General features: G+C 39.4%; 1 protein-coding gene across 6 annotated transcripts in view; it reads left to right on the top strand.

The window, feature by feature from the left end:
* The window catches only part of LOC118585330 (EGF-like and EMI domain-containing protein 1), a 739880-nt gene that overhangs the window by 508126 nt on the left and 210538 nt on the right, over positions 1–21216 (top strand). For 5 of the 6 annotated variants that reach the window (XM_036189742.1, XM_036189746.1, XM_036189748.1 and 2 more), the window contains exon 6: positions 7855–7977. The exons of the other annotated variant lie outside the window; for it this stretch is intronic. In XM_036189742.1, coding sequence (XP_036045635.1) covers positions 7855–7977 — 123 coding nt within the window. The remainder of the gene's footprint in view (positions 1–7854; positions 7978–21216) is intronic. 6 annotated transcript variants of the gene reach the window in all.

The following is a 21216-nucleotide window of genomic DNA, read 5'->3' as shown; positions in this document are numbered from 1 at the left end:
TCTTAGAAGCAAAAGGACCAATGAAAACTTAGCTCGTCTCTGCAGATTGGAACTTACCAAGCAGGAGAACATGTATGTGGCAGGATTTCTAATCTATCCATTGGGCTTCATGCTGACAGCATCACACCTGGGGGATATTTAAGATTTCTTCTCTCCTCCAGTAGCATGCAGGATACCTCCTAGGACCACAAATGCCAGTCAGAAGGGGTGCAGCTAATATTTGGTCACCAGCTCCATTACTCCATGTTCAATGAAGTAAGTAAGTGCTGTCTTCACCTACAGAATCTTACCATCACGTTGTGGAAAGTAACCAATACACTTAGCAACAGTCTGCGATGCTTGGTAGGGTCTACAGGACTTCTTTCTCGGTGACTCAACAAGGTATACCCTATTGCTGGCACAGGAGATTTTACTTGCTAGCATAAGATTTCTAGTTGTGGCATCATCTCCCCACTATATGATGACTCTGTTTAAATTTAGGAGGCTTCCATGGTAGTACATTTCCTATGTTTTTTAAAGGCCTTGGGTTTTTATTGTCCCTCCTCACATTCCCTGCTTTGCCCTGTCCTCCTTTACCCTTCTCTGGCTAATCCTCCTATTCTAGTCTCTCCTTATTCCTTCATAACACTATGCTCTATTCCCCTCCCTTGTCCTCCACTTACCTGACCTCTTGAGGGTATTCTAAATGAAACACATGTATCTAAGGCTTAAAGGCTAACATCCACATATAAGAATACAAGCACTATTTGTCTTTTGGGGTCTTGGTTTACCTCACTCATAGTTGTTCCTAGTTCTATCCATTCACTTACAGATTTTATTTTTCCTAACAGCTGAATAATATTCCATTGTATAAATGTATCATGATTTCATTAGACATTCATCGTTGATTGACATCTAGGCTGCTTTTTCTTTTGGGCCACCAACCAGCTCCCAAATCATGACCTGGAAACTTAGTAGTTATAAATGTTCGGCCTAGCTTAGGCTCTTTTCTTGCTAGCTCTTATACCTTAACTTGTTTCTTGTCATCTACATTTTGCCTTGGAGCCTTTTATCTTTCTTTCTGTTCTACTTTGTGTCTGCCAGCTGGCAGCAGCCTGGGTGACCCCAGGCATATCCCTCTTTTTCTCCCTCATTCTCTCTTTTTCTCTCTTGAGCCTAGATTTTTCCTTCTACTAATTCTCACTGCCCACCAGCCCTGCCTATCCCTCTCCTGCCTAGCTGTTGGCCATTCAGCTTTTTATTAGGCCAATCAGGTCCCTTGAGCAGGCAAGGTAAAACAGCAACACATCTTTTCATAATTAAACAAATGCAGCAAAAACAAATGTAACATGCCTTTACACAGTCAAAGTAATATTCCACAGCATAAACAAATGTAACACATCTTTGCCTAGTTAAAATAATATTTCACAAAACATAGATCAGCAAGTGTCTCTGTATGAAGATATAGAGTCCTTTGGATATAAGCCCAAAAGTGTTCCCTATGTTTTTAAAGATACTTGTGAGTAAAATGAAGCAAGTATCTTGGCTGGAAAGATGGCCTGGTAGGTAAAGGTCCTACTAGGCAATGCTGCAAAACTGTTTTTGGTCTCTTCAATCTATATAGGGGTAGACACAGAGAACCAGCTGCACAAGTGTGCTCTGACCTCAGCATGTGTGTTGTGACATGTGCACCTGCACATACGCAGCCTAATATAAATAACTTTAAAAATCTCTTGCAAGGGTAAAAAGAAGAAACAGAGACAATGTGTCTAGTTCTTAAAAACCCATTGGTGAATGCAGGTGGCAAGGTATTTAATGACATGAGTTACTCCAAGCATTCATTCATCCATTGATTCATTCCTAGAAAACTCGCAGATTGTGTCCAACATAAAGTTGCCTTCTAGTACATCCTATCACACACTAAAGAATTACAAACAAAATCACTTTTACTATGTGGAGTGATTACCACTTAGTAGCAACAAGGCCAGTGGAAAACATCCCCCTTCACTATCCATTTCCAACATTTCTAGAAAGCAGTGTGCAGATTAAAGATGATATTTCTTTTTGTTTTAGCCTTTAATCCCTGCACTCAGGAGGCAGAGGCAAGTGGATCTCTGTGAGTTCAAGGCCAGCCTGGGCTACAGAGTGAGTTCCAGGAAAGGCACAAAGTCTTGAGAAAAAAAAATTAAACAAAAAAACAAAAAAACAAACAAACAAATAAAAAACCCAAGAAGAATCTTATCATGGAAGTTGTAGTGTCACACAGTTTACTCTTTAGTCCAGTCATCTTTACTTGGTAGTGCTCATTGACATGAGTTATTGGTCTGGCTTCTGCTACGCTATAGACGATGGTATTTTACTGGGACTTCTCTTGGATATCCTGTGTTTGTCCTGTGTCATGGAGATCCTGCTGTTTGGGATCTGTAGGTCTGTTCCCTTCACTTGCTCCAACAGTTCATAGATGCAATGGATGTTGGGGTGGCCTAACTCATAGCCCTGGTCCTGGGCCTAGGTGGTAGCTGGGTTGGTCAGCCCATGCTCCAAATTTCCCTTATCCTCACTAGGCAGCACTGCCTCAGCTACCTAGCACAAAGCTCCTGAAGCAGGGGGCGGGGCCAGTTCTATGATTCTCAGGTCCCCAGATCCAGCCCACTCACATTCACACCACCCAGGCCAGGTCTACTATTTTGTGAAGCACAGGACTCTCTTTCCCAACTGCTACAAGGGGTATACATGGTGTGTGGGGATGGGTGGGGATGTCAGCTCTCTTGCTCTCACATCTTCAGGTCCTGCTCACCAGCAACCCATTCAACAGGGTCAGCTCTAGTGTGCTATCCAGGAAAGGTTCAGGATCTGCTCTCCTGTGTGCTGCAGCTAGAGGGAGGCTAGGCTAGCCCTCTCACTCTCATGACCCCGGGCCAACTGTCTCTCTTGTGCAGCAGGTAGCAAGGAGTAGAGGGAGGGATGCATCTTTCCCTCACCAATGCCACACTGCTTACGTTCAATCAACATGTTTCTGAAAATAGTGTATTATGGCGCAAGTGGAGGAGTGATTTGTTTTACTTTGGTTCTCAGGAAAATGGTCACAAAATCTAAACAAAAAGAATGACATGAAACAATTTCGACTGTACAGTAACAAAAGTGGGTCATTGTTCTCTCAGAGAACTTTTATGTGCAAAGCACACTTGATAATAATGTGGATTCTTTTAAGCTATTATATTCTGTGACCATCTGGGGAAATCGTTTGGAGGGTAAATCCAGCAGAAAGGATATTAAAAGGAAAAACAACAGACATAGTTGATTGTTTTTGACAGTCTCTTACAGTATGATATCCAGGGTCCATATCACAGTGATAATACTGAAAAAATTTTCTAATGACTTCATCATTGTTCCCAGCAGTGTCCTGGAGTTCCAATTCTAAGGGCAAGGCTTTTTGTAGGCATCTGATGTGAGATCAGAACTCAGAGAATTTTGTGAGAAATTGTTTCTTCACATGAAGTACACTTGATAATAACATTTTAATGTAATATTGACATTTCTGGTTTTTAACTCTGTTGGGCAGAGTCTGGAGGGAAGGAAAATCACGTGTGGTAGCCTCAGCATGAGTGCCTAGCATCATGACAGCTCAGCTCAGATTCATCCTAAATCAGACACACTCTGGTAGAAAAGATCTAACGTTTCCTTCATATTTTACAGAAGCAGATTAGATTTCACCAAAAATAACACTGACATTTTCTTGATATTATTATTAGAGTGACTATTATGGACAATTTCAGAAGTCAAATTTGTAGGTTTAATAGTAATAAAATGTTGAATAATTCCCATTATTGTAGTATGTGTTTGTATATGTAAATATATATGCATATACACATCCATATGCCTATAATTTGATTGGTGTACTGATTTAAATATTTGGACTGATTTGATCAACTTGCTTAAACTACTGTGTGATTAAGTCAGATCTTCACACCAATGATCCTCCTGGCATGTGTGGTTGACCAGGACTACCTGTATGCTTGCTCCTTCTAACCCCCATGCCAACTGTATCCAGATCACCTTGAGTCTAGCTGTGTATGCAGGATCTCAACTGGAAGCCCCAGAGGCAGAGAATCGGCTTCTACCTTTAACAACATCTCTGGGTAATTAAAGCCTTAACTACACCAGGTGATCCTGGCTCAGGCTGCACATTAGAACCCCTCAGGATGCTTTCTAACACTGTTTTCTTTCCCAGACCTAATAAGAAGACTGATTAAATCAGACTCAAGTGGAACCTTGGCATCGGCATTTTTAAATGCATGCCAAGTGGTTCTAATATCCATTCAGGTTTGAGAATTATTGATTTCACAATGTCAGAACAACTAGCAAAGTTGCTATCTTCTAAAAGAGGATAATAAAGGAAAAAGTCAAACCAATATCTTAGTGTTTGGTGGCACTTCAGAAATGATTGAGTTTTTAAATTTTAATAGGTTTGCTTGGCTGCTGTGTGAACTCAGGCTGCTATGTTTCAACCTGCCCAAGACTATGTGGTGAACCAAGACAAGGAACACACCATTATCCAACTAATGAAAGGAGGTTGGGGGCTTATTTTCAACTTTATTTCATTTTCAAAGCATGTTGCCCAGCCTGACAGATCTAAATGTGTCCATTACATTTGCTGCAACTTTGAATGCCCATCACTTCCAGGCAGTTCTCATTTTACGCCCCCACCCACCCCCAGCTTCTCATGGTAAACCAAACAGTTCCCCCTCTGAATTCTATTGTTCTCTTCTTCTGTCCCATAGTGTCACTTCAGGATCTTATGTTGTTAACTCTAGTAGCTAATGACACAAAATGACCTGCTGTTTGGTATGTACATATGATATCAAGAATAAGCCATCTATTCCAGGATGTCATGCATGAACAAGATAAAATGAATACATAAATCATAGCATGGTACACATGAACCCCCTTATCAGCTTGTTTTATAGATGAGGAAATAGTTTGCAGCAAGTAAGTATGATGCCCTGATCAGTGCCAGCAGTAGAATATGTTTTCTCAAGACTATATGACTCAAAGAACAGAGGCTGTTTGGTTGTGTGTGTGTATGTGTGTGTGTGTGTGTGTGTGTGTGTGTGTGTGTGCATCAGAGTGCATAGTTTAAGGTGGACTAAGAATATAAACATATCAAAGCTTATGTATAGAAAGCTCATTGTCAAGACTGTACCCATTACATCTAGAGAGCATAGCCAGTGAGTTTTAATTTTTTTTAATGAACTCTGTGTATTTGATGAGAAAATATTAAAGCTTTGTGAGTAAGTCATGGGGGGCAGTTATCAGACTAAACTTTATGTTAAAGTTATGTATGTCATACACAAGTAGCATCTATGTGGCTTTCTTTCTTATAACAAACTTGAGCCCTAGAGATATGGTCAAACAATTTTGTCTAGGGGATGTGGAGACGGCTCAGCAGTTAAGAGCACTGGCTGCTCTAGCAGAGGACTGGGGCTCTGTTCTGAGCTCCCACATGGAGGCTCACAACCATCTGTAATTCCAGTTTCAGGGGATATGAAGCCTTCTGTGGACACTGCATGCCCATGATCCACAGACAGGCAAGCAGATAATACATATACACATAAAATAAAAAATAAAGCTTTAAAAAATTCTCTAACACCCTACCCCATGAACAGAAGGCCTGTCCATCATGGAATACACCTGTCTGTCCTCCTCAGAAGAAAAAGGATATTTTTTACATATTTTAAGACCCTTTTCAATTTATATATACACACATATAAAATGTTACTGTATGATTCATGATAGTTGTAATGTCATTTATCATGTAAAGTGTAATATGCTTGGGATTTAAGAGTTTTATTTATATGTCCAAAATGAAAGATCTTGGAAGTATGTCTAATCTAGAGGTTGACAGTTAAGATTCAGAATTATATCTCAACTCTGCAGAATAATGCCCCAAAGACAGAAAGATAAAAATGTAACCTGGATAGTTATTAAATCCCTGCACAAAAATAGGCAACAACTAGAGAATTCTGGTTTAATATTATTTTATATAAAAAGATCTATCGGTCAGGTTACCACAGACTCAGAATGTAATAAAAATTCTTGCATTTTGACACATCAGTAATTCTTATCTCTGAAATAAAAATCACTTTCAAAATATTAGGACTTCATCCAGAATATTTTATTTTTCAAAAGATATGCCAAATTTGTGGAAAATATACTGTCATTTTCATTTGAGAAAAGAAAAAATCAATGCATGGTAAATGCAAACCCTTTAGCTACCTTTGATCAACTATTCCTTCCCAATCCTGAGATTTTGACATGGAGATATGCAGTGATAGTCATTGTTGTAGCAGCTTTTTGTGTTCCTTATGGACAAATGAACTTTCCAGTGGGTGACTGTAGAGAGCTGCGTGCAGCCGCACCTTAAAGATGGCGCCGGCTTCTGCCCTCCACCTTCATGATGGTGAGCGCTCTCTGTGATAAACAACTCCTTAATTGGCTAAGGCTGAGAATCTGGCTGGTCCGTGCACCTGGACCTAATGGTAGTGCCCACGTGGTGTATCAGGGTTGGCTACTCAGTGATTACTTAAGGCTGTGAGCGGGTTTCCCCGGGGTCAGAAGATTGTTCAAGGTTCCTGAATAAACCGCTGAAAGAAGAGCCTGGTGTTGTGTCTTCCTTGATGGTCGAGGCAGTAGCGGCAGGTGACTCATATTTTAGCAGAGACTATTCACATGAAATATCTTTTCCAGAAGGTTTGAGTTTAGAGGCAGTAAGAATCTAACTATCCCTGAAATCCACACCCCAAGCCAGGAGATGACTGTTACTGTGAAACTTGCAGAAAGATGTTTCCCTCTCTCTCCACTCGCTCCTTTCTCTCCTCCCAGTTATATAGCCTCGATTAACCTGGAATTTAGGTTTCTCTGGCTTTGAAATCCAGACCTCTGGGATTACAGCCACTTACTATCACACTCAGCTCTCATTTCCACTTATACAAACCCCCAAATAAGAAAGTTTAGAATTTTTTTTTAATTTATGAACAGCCTAAAATTTGTTTTCTTGTAATTTTAAATATGTAAGTAGTTATTGCATGAGGCACAAGGAAGTCTAAGTGCTGGGAAATGAAGTAATTTTTCAGTGAGGAATCAATATCATATTTGTGGATCCTGGTAGTGTTTCTTACTGATAATAAAACAGGTAATTGTAAATTTTTCTTGACTATTTTCCATTTTATTCTAAAAGTTAATAACCAATCTCTTATACAAAGGCAGTGTTTCAGGAAATAGCCACTTGAACAAGAAGCTAAGCGAGTGGGACCAACGTATTGATGCTTCTTGGAGAGCACTAAGCTGTGGTTTCATTTGAGTCATCCGTCTTTGCCCTGATGTCTACTGTAGCACATGAGAAGGAGACTCAAGGTCTGAACTCCATTACTGCCTTTACTCAGTGTTGTCAGACCAAGAATAGGTGTTTACCTACTAGTGTGTGCTGGCCCTGAGAGAGCAGCTCATTGTAATTCTCTCCTCCAGTTTTCTTTCCCCAAGGAAATACCTTTATCTCAGATCTGTCTAATTAGCCAGTGTGTGAGGAACAGTAAATTGTGAGACAATCACAATGTTCATGGTTGCTGTTCAAAAAACAAAACAAAACAAAACAAAACAAAACAAACAAACCAAAAACTCAATAACCTTTCCATCTATATCTTCTTGTTTACATGGTGTGGAGCAAAATGGATCAAACAAGCATAGATTTGTGGTAACAGAGATGGTGCTTTTGTACAATATAACACATACTGTGTATCAAAGAAGTATTTGTACCACAGCTCTGAAGTTGACATTGGAATGACATTGTAATCCTGGCCATCTGTCTTCCTCCTCTAGACATCGATGAATGTGCAGTGGTGAATGGGGGCTGCCAGCAGCGCTGTATTAACACTCTGGGCACCTTCCACTGTGTGTGTGATACAGGGTACAGACGCCATGCTGACGGACGCACCTGCATAAGTGAGTAAATATTAGAGCCAGCTTGAAGCCATTTTCAATGAAAATCGACCTGCCCATGCAAGGGGCAGAGGAGAAAGATGTTTCTATTGTAAAAAATGTCTATAGAAGCTGCCGCCATTCGAGTCCAATTCTATATTCTAGAATATAAAAGGCATTTTGCTATTAAAAGATAGACAAAGATGGTGAAAGAAATGTAGAAATTAATGTTTACAAGCACAACTTGATTCTGCACGTAGTGATTATTTCTAAACGTATAATTTTGGCATATTTGGTGAAGTATAAATTGGTTATTTATTACTTATACAACAAGTATGACACCAGACTAAAATGAGGGGGTAGGTTAACCCGCAGTAATTAGTAGATACAGGGATCTTGTGTACAACTGTGGTCAGAAATAAGTTCAAGACTAAAACTCAGTCAGTGACAAAATTAAACTAGATTATATTTCAAAGAACTCAAAGTTACCCACATGCACTTGAGACTACACATATTTAATATAGGTTACAACATATTTATCCTGTCACAAAATGTGCTTAAATGTAATTTTGGAGCAATAAAATGATCATTAATCTCTTCATTTACATTATTTTGTGATTATGAATTTCCTGAAATAAATAAATGATACTTTTGTAAGTGAAAAGAAAGGCATGGAGTTTTAAGAACACTCTTCCTGGTCTGATTACTAATGTTCCTTGTTTTCACTGAAATAATTTGAGTAAAAGTGTTTTTATTTTTCAGCAAGTTGTGATCTTCACCTGACATAATGGTACTTTCTGGTTTCACCTCAGGTCCCGGCTTAAAATAAGTATTATATTAACAACATAGCACTTGGTATAGGACAGTTTAATTACTTTCTTTGTTTATATATGTTTTGTTAACCATTTCACCCTTACTTAATCATTATTATTAGCTTACAAAGTATTTTATCATGTGAAGCTTGGAATATAAATCACCATTGTCACACACATGCCTTCTTCTGTTCCTAGCATGTTGGAGAGGAGGCTGTGAGCAGGCAAGGATGCTCTAGCCATTGTCTGATCTTGATGTGAGAAAGCAGGCTACCAGAACACAAAAGTGTGAGGGAACAAAAAGAAAGGGACAAAAGGGAAGAGGAGTCCGTTTCAAAGTCAAATGAAGACAATTAGAAGGCAGACCCTAATAGCTAGGACCTTGGATCAACGTGGTAGTCACAGAAAGCACACGTGGCAGGACAGTGGCCCAGCACACTTATTAAATGGAAACATCCTCTTTGCCTTTGCAGGATTAAAGGCATTTCCATTCCTAGGTCACATGCTACTAGCATCCCCTCAAACTACAACCCATGTCACAGCTGTACAGAAGAGGCATAAGCTGGTGTATATATACAAATGAGATTTGTTGGGAAAGGACAAGCTACTCTGGTAAAATTTTCATCTAAAGTAAGATCATTTTTGGAAGTAGTGTTTTTTTTTCTCCTTTTTCTATTTATTATATTTGTGTTATAATTCCACACATCAGCCATGGGTTCCCCCATCCTCCCCGCTCCCGCCCCTGCTCTGACTCTCCCGCCCAGCCTGTCCCCTCCACCCCTATATCCCCTCCAGGGCCAAGACTCCCGTGGGGATTCACACAACCTGGTGGATTCAGCACAGGCACGTCCAGTCCCCTCCTTTCAGGCTGAGCAAAGTGTCCCTGTATAAGCTCAAGGTTCCAAACAGCCAGCTCATTCACTAAGGACAGTCCGGGTCCCATTGCCTGGATGCCTCCCAAACAGTTCAAGCTACTCAATTGTCTCACTTATCCAGAGGGCCTGATCCAGCTGGGGGTTCCACAGCCCTTAGTTCATAATTCATGTGCTTCCATTCGTTTGGCTATTTGTCCCTGTGCTTTTCCAATCCCGGTCTCAACAATTCACACTCCTACAGTCCCTCCTCTCTCTTGACAATTGGACACCTGGAGCTCCACCTGGAGCCTGGCCAAGGATCTCTGCATCAACTTCCATCAGTTATTGGATGAGAGTTCCAAGACAACTGCTAGGGTGTTTAGTCATCTGATCACTAGACTAGGTCAGATCAGGCCCTCCCTCGACCACTGCCAAGAGTCTACAGAGGATGTATCATTGTGGATTTCTGGGGACCTCTTCAGGACTCTGCCTCTTCCTGTTCTCATGTGGTCATCATTTATCATGGTCTGTTATGCCTTGTTCTCCCTTTCTGTTCTTGATCCAGCTGGGATCTCCTGCTCCCCTAAGCTCTCTTTCCCTTGAACCTTGCCCTTCATTACTCCCACTGTCGTCCAGGTTGTTCATGTAGATCTCATCCATTTCTCTGTCATTGGGTGATCCCTGTGTCTTTCCTAGGGTCCTATTTTCTAGGTAGCCTTCCTGGAGTTGTGTAGCAGTCTAGTCATCTTTGTTTTACATCTAGTATCCTACTATGAGTTGAGTACATACCATGTTCATCCTTCTGAGTCTGGGTTACCTCACTCAGGATGATTTTTTTCTAGATCCATCCATTTGCCTGCAAACCTCATGATGTCATTGTTTTTCTCTGCTGAGTAGTACTCCATTGTGTATATGTACCATATTTTCTTTATCCATTCTTCAGTTGAAGGGCATCTAGATTGTTTCCAGGTTCTGGCTATTACAAACAATGCTGATATGAACATAGCTGAGCAAATGCCCTTGTGGTATGATTGAGCATTCCTTGGGTATATGCCCAAGAGTGCTACAGCTGGGTCTTGGGGGAGATTGATTCCCAGTTTTCTAAGGAAGCACCATATTGATTTCCAAAGTGGCTGTATAAGCTTGCATTCTCACTCGCTGTGTAGGAGAGTTGACCTTGTTCCACATCCTCTCCAGCATAAGCTGTGTTTTTGATCTTAGCCATTCTGACAGGTGTAGGGTGATATCTCAGAGTGGTTTTGATTTGCATTTCCCTGATAATTAAAGATATTGAGCAATTCCTTAAATGTCTTTCAGCCATTTGAGCTTCCACTGTTGAGAATTCTGTTTAGTTCTATAGCCCATTTCTTAATTGGACTGTTGGGCATTTTTATGTCTAATTTCTTGAGTTCTTTATATATTCTGGATATCAGCCCTCTGTCAGATGTGGGGTTGGTGAAGACCTTTTCCCATTCTGTAGTCTGTCACTTTGTCTTGTTGACCATGTCCCTTGCTCTACGAAAAACTTCTCAGTTTCAACAGGTCCCATTGATTGATTGTTTCTCTCAGTGTCTGTGCTACTGGTATTATGTTTAGAAAGTGATGTCCAGTGCCAATGCATTCAAGAGTAGTTCCTACTTTCTCTTCTATCAGATTCAGAGTAACTGGATTTATGTTGAGGTCTTTGATCCACTTGGACTTAAGTTTTGTGCAGGGTGACTGATGCAGATCTATTTGCAGCCTTCTACATGTTGACATCCAGTTATGCCAGCATCATTTGTTGAAGATGCTTTCTTTTTTCCATTGTACATTTTTGGCTTCTTTGTCAAAAATTCTATGTTCATAGGTGTGCGGGTTAATGTCAGGGTCTTCAATTCGATTCCATTGGTCCACATGTCAGTTTTTATGCCAGTACCAAGCTGTTTTTAGTACGGTAGCTCTATAATAGAGCTTGAAGTCAGGGATTGTGGTGCCTCCAGAGGTTGTTTTATTGTACAGGATTCTTTTGGCTACTCTGGGTTTTTTGTTTTTCCATATGAAGTTGAGTATTATTCTTTCCAGATCTGTGAAGAATTGTGTTGGTAATTTGATGGGGATTGTGTTGAATCTGTAGTTTGCTCTTGGTAAGATTGCCATTTTTACTATATTAATCCTGCCTATCCATGAGCATGGGAGATCTTTCCATTTTCTGACATCTTCTTCAATTTCTTTTTTCAAGGACTTAAAGTTCTTGTCATATAGGTCTTTCACATGTTTAGTTAGAGTAACCACAAGGTATTTTGTATCATTTGTGGCTATTGTAAAGGGTTATGAATCTCTGATTTCCTTCTCAGCCTGTTTGTCTATTGTATATAGGAGGGCTACTGATTTTTTTTAATTGATCTTGTATTCTTTGTTGCTGAAGGTGTTTATAAGCTGTATCAGTTCCTTGGTTGAATTTTTGGGGTCACTCATGTATACTATCATGTCATCTGCAAATAGGGACAGCTTGACTTCTTCCTTTCCAATTTGTATCCCCTTAATCTCTTTATGTTGTCTTATTGCTCTGGCTAGAACTTCAAGTACTATATTGAATAAGTATGGGGAGAGGGGACAGCCTTGCCTTGTTCCTGATTTTAGTGGTATTGCTTTGAGTTTCTCTCCATTTAATTTGATGTTGGCTGTTGGCTTGCTGTAGATTGCCTTTATTATGTTTAGGTATGTTCCCTGTATTCCTGATCGCTCCAAGACCTTTATCATGAAGAGCTGTTGGATTTTGTCAAATGCTTTTTCTGTGTCTAGTGAGATGATCATGTGGTTTTTTTCTTTGAGTTTGTTTATATGGTGTATTACATTGACGGACTTTCATATGTTGAACCACCCTTGCATCTCTGGGATGAAGCCTACTTGATCATGGCAGATGAGTCAATAATATTGGGTCTTCGTGGAAGGGCAAAATAAACAGCAAGCATAGCTAAGTTTTGTCTGGGGGCAAAATTGGTTTGCTAACTCTTATCAGTCATTAGCTGCTCCAACCATCCACTCTCCTCCTTGCCATCATGGTAATTATGTTAATGACATTTGGTCAAAATTGAGCTTCATTGGACTGGAATATTATGGTTTACTCCATAATATTTCTAGTCCTTAGGAGCAAAATTTCACTGCATATACATGAGGCCACAATGACAATAACTTAACTGTATGTGGGTCATTCTATTCACAATCCCAATATTGTATACAAATGAAATTTATTTTGTACAACTAACAAGTGAAACTCTGTCATCACAGTCAGGTTGTGGCTCCAGCCCCTTGACTGGCATCCTCCAGCAGCTGTTAGTCAGAGCCACACACAGACTGTGCTGTCTTGATGTCTTTATTGTGCACACACAAGGAAATTTGGTTACAGGAAGACTTTTAGAAAGCTCTGACAGCACAGTCACATCAACCTTGAGAAAGGGTTCAGGAAGACTATCTTTGAAAGTGCTTTGTGTTTACAGATCAAGATGGAACCTTCAGGACAACTGTTTACTTATTTGTACAGAAAGAACCCTGTATGGAAGTGGCCCACAGTAGTCTTTGTTTGGGATTAGTCTATAGGAAGGTAATTTGTCTTAATACAGAGCCATTGAATTGTCTCATTAATATTTTTGGATCAAATTCTTATAATATAGCCAAAGCTGGCCTTGAACTCAAAATCCCCCTACCTCAGCCTCTTAAGGGCTTGGGTTGCTTACTAATGGGATCCACCATTTCAAGCTTCTTTGGGGATTTTTCTCACAGAAAACAGAAATGTGTATGAAGTTGTAGTAGACATTTGTCATGAAACTCAAAGAGTCACAGAAAAGACAGCAATAAAACGCCGGGGCTTTAGGACTTCAGTGTATTTGAACTTAGGTCCCTTCATTTACTTAGTTATGTGCATCTATCTATCAGTCACAAATCTGGGTAAGATCTTCTGTGCTAATGCAAGTATGCTGACCCCACATGGAGTTGCAGATACTTCTTTCAGGGCCTAGTGTGCAAGAGCATTGCTTTGTCATCATATATACATAGCCACTGCAGGTCAGACTCTGTCAGAATCACTAGGTCACATATACAGGTATAACAGGAGTCTACGACAGCTGCCAAAGGAAACAGGAAGTTGCATGTATCAGTTACATGGCTCCAATAAAGGTTTGTTTGGGTTTCAGACAAAATACAATATGTAGCTTCAGCGAGCAGTTTGAGCAAGTTTTTAATTTCCTTCAAATCCTTATATGTGTTTGTGACACCCCAAAATATCCCAAACACATTTCTATAGCTAATAACATTTCTTTAAAAGTATGTATGAAGGAAAAACTTGTGACATCATTATATCATGGTGCTGTCCTATACTCCTGTCATATGTATGAGACACAGCTGTTCAGTCATTGTTCCTTCCTTGATCTTCTATATAATAAGATTCCAGGACAGGGAGATAGCTCAGTCACTAAATTCTTGCCTCACGAAGTTGAGAACCAGAGCAAAATCCCCAGAACACACGTAGAAATAGAATAGAAATCTGTGGCGTGGTGATTCATGCTTGCAATTCATATCTGGGGTACTGAAGAGATAGGACAATACCTGGGGCTCACTAGGGCTGGTCTAGTTGGTGACTCTAGGCCAATGAGAGATCCTACCTCAAAGGAGATGGACAAAGTTTCTGAGGATAATGCCAGAAGTTGTCCTACAGACATACAGATGAGCATCCACTTCCATATGCACACATAGACTTGTGCATACACACGCTACCACCACCACCACCACCACACACTAAGTTCCTGATGTCCTTAAGCACATGTCCCATGCTATATCACCTTCTACCTTTCAGAAGGCAGTATCAGAGGCTATTCTGAGGAGAGGCACCCTAGATGAGGGCATCTCAGCAAATGAAGCCATTGGCTAGTGGGAGAGTCTAGACACAGCATGGGAAAGTTAACAGAAGTGAGGTCTAGACACTTGCAGAGCTAACAAGATGAGTGGAAAAAAAGTGTAAAACAGAGATTAAATTTTAGCAAGCTTAAAAAGAGCAGAGGTATCCATGCTCACATGAGTTTGTGTGCCACGTCTTGTCTATATAGACTCACAACTATAACACACAGGGGCATGTGACCTGCAGCAAGTCATCAAATCTCTCTATATCCTGGCTTTCTGATGTAAAAATGGATATATCATTCTTAGAATGACTTCCAGCCTAACATGTTAAAAATTTTACAGTCATAAAAAATTATGAAATATTTATAAGACATCTGCTAAGGAAAAACCTTTACTGGATTGTACATATCTATAATCTTTTTTTTTTCCTTTGGTTTTTCAAGACAGGGTTTCTCTGTGTAGCTTTTATGCCTTTCCTGGAACTCACTCTGTAGCCCAGGATGGCCTCGAACTCACAGAGATCCAGTTGCCTCTGCCTCCCAAGTGCTGAGATTAAAGGTGAGTGCCACCACCACCCTGCATATATCTATAACTTTTTATAACTTATTTTATTCAAAAATGGTTACAGAACTCCAACTTTAAAAAACCCAAGCATGAAAATAGAGTGTAAGAACTTCATGATTAGTTTAATAATAATAATAAAAAAATCAGTGGATACTTAAATGATTTGATTATATTTGCATACATAGGTGCTTAAAAAACAACAACAACAACACTTTTTTCCACACCCTTGAGCTGTATTTAGGAAGAACTTGAGGCGTGATGGAGCCCATTCTCCTATCTCAAAGATAAAAAGTTTTAGCGCCAAAGAGGTCAACAGACTTTCATGGAGAAAGAAAAGAGTTTTCTGAAAAATCTACTTAAGTTCACTTCAGATGCATTTTCTTTAAATTTCTGATAAATGCAAATGAAACATAGCTCACAAAGACACGGCTAAATCAAATTTGTGGATCCATTTTAGTGAATAAAACTTTCACAATGGCTATTGGTTATGAGAACCACCAGTATATCATCAACCTAGCTGGTAGTACCCATGTTCCACTCCCCTCAGCAGTTTTGTGACAGACTCCCCAAAACTTGACTATCCCCATTCTTTGTCAACTATTCTCCTTCTGCGCTGCACTTTCCTTTGAATGTAGGACATAGCTTAGCCCCAAGTCTGTCTGTCAAAACTCCACATACTGTGTTTCACATTAAATGTCATCAGCCTTGTTAAATTTTCTCTGTGGTTCTAGCTAAAGGCATTCTCCCAAATGTCATGTTATTCATGCTTTTTAATTGTAAATCATAGCACAAACTTATATTTTGTTAGGTGTATCTATTCATATATATAACATATTTATTCTTATATACATATTCTTATATAGGTATACAAGCAGTGGGCCTTTCAGGACAGACAAAAGGCAATGATAGTGTCCTGTCAAATCCAAGGCATTTCGCTTACATTCTCTTTTTGGCCTTTGACATTGTTGACCACTGTTTTTTTCCTGAATCTCCCCATGGCTTCTTGGCAGCACACTGTCAATGTCTGCATTGTGGTGCTGTTCTGGTGAGGACAGCTCTGACATTATTTTTCTAGCACCTTCTCTTTCTTTCTTTCTTTCTTTCTTTCTTTCTTTCTTTCTTTCTTCCTTCCTTCCTTCCTTCCTTCCTTCCTTCCTTCCTTCCTTCCTTTCTTTCTTTCTTTCTTTCTTTCTTTCTTTCTTTCTTTTTTCCTTCCTTCCTTCCTTCCTTCCTTCCTTCCTTCCTTCCTTCCTTCTTTCCTCCCTCCCTCCCTTCCTTTCTTTCTTTCTCCCTTCCTTCCTTAATTCCTTTCTTTTCTTTCTTTCTTTGTCTTTTGTTCTTTCCTTTTTTCTTTTTTCCCTTCATTTGCCTATCCCTTACCCCACATCCATTGTTCCTACTTTCACTATAAGCAAATACCAGTGAACTACTTAGACCATTGCCTTGCCTACTCTTAAGGATTATTTAAACATTTAACACCAAGTAATAAGTAATATTAGAACTTCACCCAGAAGGATTTACTTACTAGGGAAAAATATGAACTTGTTCCAGAGATCTAAGCCTAGGGACTTTGGCAATATTCTCTGTTATAAAATATAGCATCTCTGTGTACTTTTATTCTCATTATTGACAGCTATAATAGAACCTACATAATGATAATATGGGATGACAGCATATATTTCCAGTGAATGTCTTTGAATGGTTAGGGAACAGATACTAATGAAAATCACCTAAACTTTTAGTATTTGATTATATAATTCATATTTTTAGTAACTTGCAAAGGTTTGTATGTAAGTTGTCAGATCTCTTAAAATCTGTCTTAATTTTCCATTTTTATTTTTGAGACAGGGTTTCTCTTTCTTTTTTTCCCCCCCAAAGCTGAGGACTGAACCCAGGGCCTTGTGCTTGCTAGGCAAGTGCTCTACCACTGAGCTAAATCTAGAAAAAAAATCATCCTGAGTGAGGTAACCTAGACTCAGAAGGACAAACATGGTATGTACTCAATCATAGGAGGATACTAGATGTAAAACAAAGATGACTAGACTTCTACCCAACTCCAGGAAGGCTACCTAGAAAACGGGACCCTAGGAAAGACACAGGGATCACCCAATGACAGAGAAATGGATGAGATCTACATGAACAACCTGGATGACAGTGGGAGTAATGAAGGGCAAGGTTCAAGGGAAAGAAAGCTTAGGGGAGCAGGAGATCCCAGCTGGATCAAGAACAGAAAGGGAGAACAAGGCATAACAGACCATGATAAATGATGACCACATGAGAACAGGAAGAGGCAGAGTCCTGAAGAGGTCCCCAGAAATCCACAATGATACATCCTCTGTAGACTGCTGGCAATGGTCGAGAGAAAGCCTGATCTGACCTAGTCTGGTGATCAGATGGCCAAACACCCTAACAGTCATGCGGGAACTCTCATCCAATAACTGATGGAAGTAGATGCAGAGATCCTTGGCCAGGCTCCAGGTGGAGCTCCAGGAATCCAATTGTCGAGAAAGAGGAGGGACTGTAAGAGCGTGAATTGTTGAGACTAAGAGTGGAAAAGCACAGGGACAAATAGCCAAATGAATGGAAGCACATGAATTATGAACCAAAGGCTGTGGAGCCCCCAGCTGGAGCAGACCCTCTGGATAAATGAGACAATTGAGTAGCTTGAACTGTTTGGGAGGCATCCAGGCTGTGGGACCGGGACCTGTCCTTAGTGCATGAGCTGGCTGTTTGGAACCTTGTGCTTACACAGGGACACTTTGCTCAGCCAGGAAGGAGGAGACTGGACCTGCCTGTACTGATTCCACCAGGTTTAAATGAATCCCCAGGGGAGTCTTGGCCCTGGAGGAGATGGGAATAGAGGGGAGGGGATGGGGGAAAGGTGGAGGCGTGGGCGGGAGGGGGGAGGACAGGGGAACCCATGGCTGATGTGTAAAATTAAAACACAAATATAATAAATAACAAAAAATAAATAAATAAAAAGCACATGTTAAAAAAATTCCATTTTTAATACCAGCCTTGGAAAGATGTTCATCTCAGATTATATAAATATCCATTTATAATCATGTCTATCCTTTGGTGTATTTGCTGAAATCGGTCTTCTCAGAGAGAAGAAATATTTAAGTTACTGAAAATTTAAATGCTTCCATAGATCTCTTACTCTCCTTGCACTGTCAGCGTGTAAGCCTACGAATATTTCCCCTCATAAATAAACAAATTTAATCCCAGATGTCCATAATGAGACACCTCCAAAGAAGGAAGTTTTTAATTCCTCCAATCTTCAAATCAGTCATGCCTCCATGCTACTTCCTTGGAATAGTCAGGAAGTATATTTATTATCTCCTCTTTATTCCCATTAGATGAAGGAAAGAGGAGGAAAGAGTCCTCTACTGTAAAGTTTTTTTTGTATATCACATTGTTACACTTCAGTTAGGAATATCTAAATGTCACTGTTATAATTAATTACAACTATGTAAACCTTGGACAACAAGGATCATATAGATGCACAACTAAGAAGCTTAAAAAGTGAATCTCTGAGCTTAAACATTCTTACATGAGCTTTTTATGAGTTCTGTATTTTAAGATAATGCCAAATTTAAAAAATTGAAAATGAGAAAACCATTAGATGGGCTGGCCTTCACACAATGGGCTCTTTTGTTTTTTCTTGGTGCTCTGATGATGTCTGGGTTTCATTTCATGTGAAGAGTAGAAGCTTCTAAGAAATGCAGAGAGATTGCCTTCATATTGGAGAAGGAGGTTAAAGACTTCATTGTAACTACCTTTCAATTAGCTGCATTATTTATGAAGAGAAATTAGAAACAGAATTCATTTCAGATGACAGCTGATGTGTTGAACAGGTCCATGTCAGGTTAAAGAAGTTGTTTAGTTTGTCAGATTGATGGCATTTCTCCGTCATTATCAAATTCATCACCCTTGCAATATTAAGCACTTTTGTGTGGTGGGCGCTAAATTTAGTCCTTGAAAGTTGAATTTAAGAAGCACGTTCCCTCTGCCTCTTCATGCCCATTGTGTGGGCTTTGAAAAAGATTAAGAATTTATTTATCAAGTTTTCATCCAATGTTGAGTTTTAAGATCAATTTAGTAGCATTTGTCCACTCAAGTATCAGGAACATATTGAGAATCTTTTCTACTTTTTCTACATTTCTTCCTCAGTCTTTAGACTCAGGAAGTGAAGGCTGACAATTTTGAAAGATTCAGGTCTCAGTTCTGGGCACACCATAGAAAAACTCTGTAATTTTAATGTACTTCTCTTGTCCCTGTGATTTTCAAAATCTGTGTCATCTCCATCTCTCCCTTTTTTTTTGCTATCTAATAATATCAGAAAGAATAATTCACAAAAATTATACATTGCACGTGAGTATGGCCATCATAAAAGAGTATCTAATTCTACAAAAATGGGTGCCTACAAAGTGTGGAGGAGACGAGTATGGGCGCCGAGGCTAAATGATCAAACAAGAAAGGTTCTTTAAGGGCCATGGAGTGATGAGAAATTCCTTTGAATAGCAATGTAACAGTCTCTAGTGTCTGTGCCTAAGGTTAGAACAGACAGACCACATGCACATACATAGACACAGATGCACACACGCACACATACACAAATGATGATCTCCATACATGGCAAATGCTGTTTCTCCTTTGTCTCTGAGGAGAGCTATCTTTACATATCTTACTTTTTATGGCATTTTCTTATTCTACTTATGAAATATTTGTTGTATACAATATCAAATTTAAAGTCCCAATATAAAGAGCTTTTCATGTGTTGCCTGGCTGACTTTATAGTTCATTGTAAAACAACCACCACATAAGATAAACTTTAAAATGAAGATGTTAAATTCATAACTAGGATACAACAGATTCCTAGTAAATCATGACTCAGAGCAATGATTTTTAGCTATTATGTGTCTATTCCATCAATTCCTGACAGAGTATTTATTCAAAGTAGAAATGCTGAGCATGAGAGAGTTTTAATTGTGTAACTGAAAATGTAACATGTTAACTTTAAATTCCTCATTTATGACTATGTATCATGACACTGAGGGGTGGGGGGTTAATCTGAGAAGAGTATATATTGGGAAAGTATCTGTTCCCTCTTTTCAAACTAAGAACATTAACTTTACCACAAGGTTATATATACAGACTATGTGATCTGATATAGTTACTTAATTATAAATAGCTCAGTTTATCAGCATGGAGCCCATGAGAAAAAGCACTGGTCCAGGTGAAGTTCTGAGTGTGTGATGGAGAGGCACTCAGAAAACTTTAGCTGGTATATTTCGTTGACCATAGCCACAGGACTAAATGTAATAACAGGTAGTTGGTTCCTGTAGAGCTAAGTCTGTTATGATGAGCCATGATGATGGGTGAGTGCTTGCAGATACTAGATTGAAGCAGAAGATGAAAACTCAAATTTAACATGGGAGGGAAGGAGCTGAGGTTCAGAGTTTGCACACTTAACACACAATTGTAGTGTGAGGGGGTTGGCAGTGAAGAGAGGAATTCAATGTTTTGTTTTTTCCACTGAATAAATCAAATTCTTAGCTGAGAGTCCTTCACAGTTTAATCACACCTAGAAATCTGGGAATTTATCCCAGGTCCTGGCTCTTTGCTCAGGGACAAACTTGTTATCTTCTGTTTTTCTGACTAAACTCCACACCTGGGTTATTCTATCCTGCCCCTCCTCCTCCTTCATTTTCCTTTTATTGAAATTAGATTTGTTTTCTCTCATACAATGTGTCCTGATTATGGTTTCTCCTCCCTCCACTTCTCCCAGTTCCTCTTCACCTTACCCCCCCTGATTTGGATCCAATCCCTTTTTTCTCTCATTAGAAAACAAACAGGTTTCTAAGGGAATATGATATAATATAATATGATATGATAATATAATATAATACAGTATAGTATAGCATAATAATGTAATATGACAAAACAAAAACTAACACATTAGAATTGGACAGGAATTAGAATTGAACCAACATAAAGGAAAGAGCCCAAGAGAAGGCACAAGAATCAGAGACTCACTTATTTACATGCTCAGGAATCCCATAAAAAAAACGCTAAGCTGGAAGTCATAATATATACACAGAGGAACTGGTGCAGACTTGTGCAGGCTGCTTCAGTCTCTGTGAGTTTATATGAAGTTT

This window comes from Onychomys torridus, chromosome 6 (assembly GCF_903995425.1).
Source record: "Onychomys torridus chromosome 6, mOncTor1.1, whole genome shotgun sequence".
Lineage (NCBI taxonomy): Eukaryota > Metazoa > Chordata > Mammalia > Rodentia > Cricetidae > Onychomys > Onychomys torridus.
The sequence above is the reverse complement of the archived record's forward strand: the minus strand, read 5'-3'. Positions and strand labels throughout refer to the sequence as shown.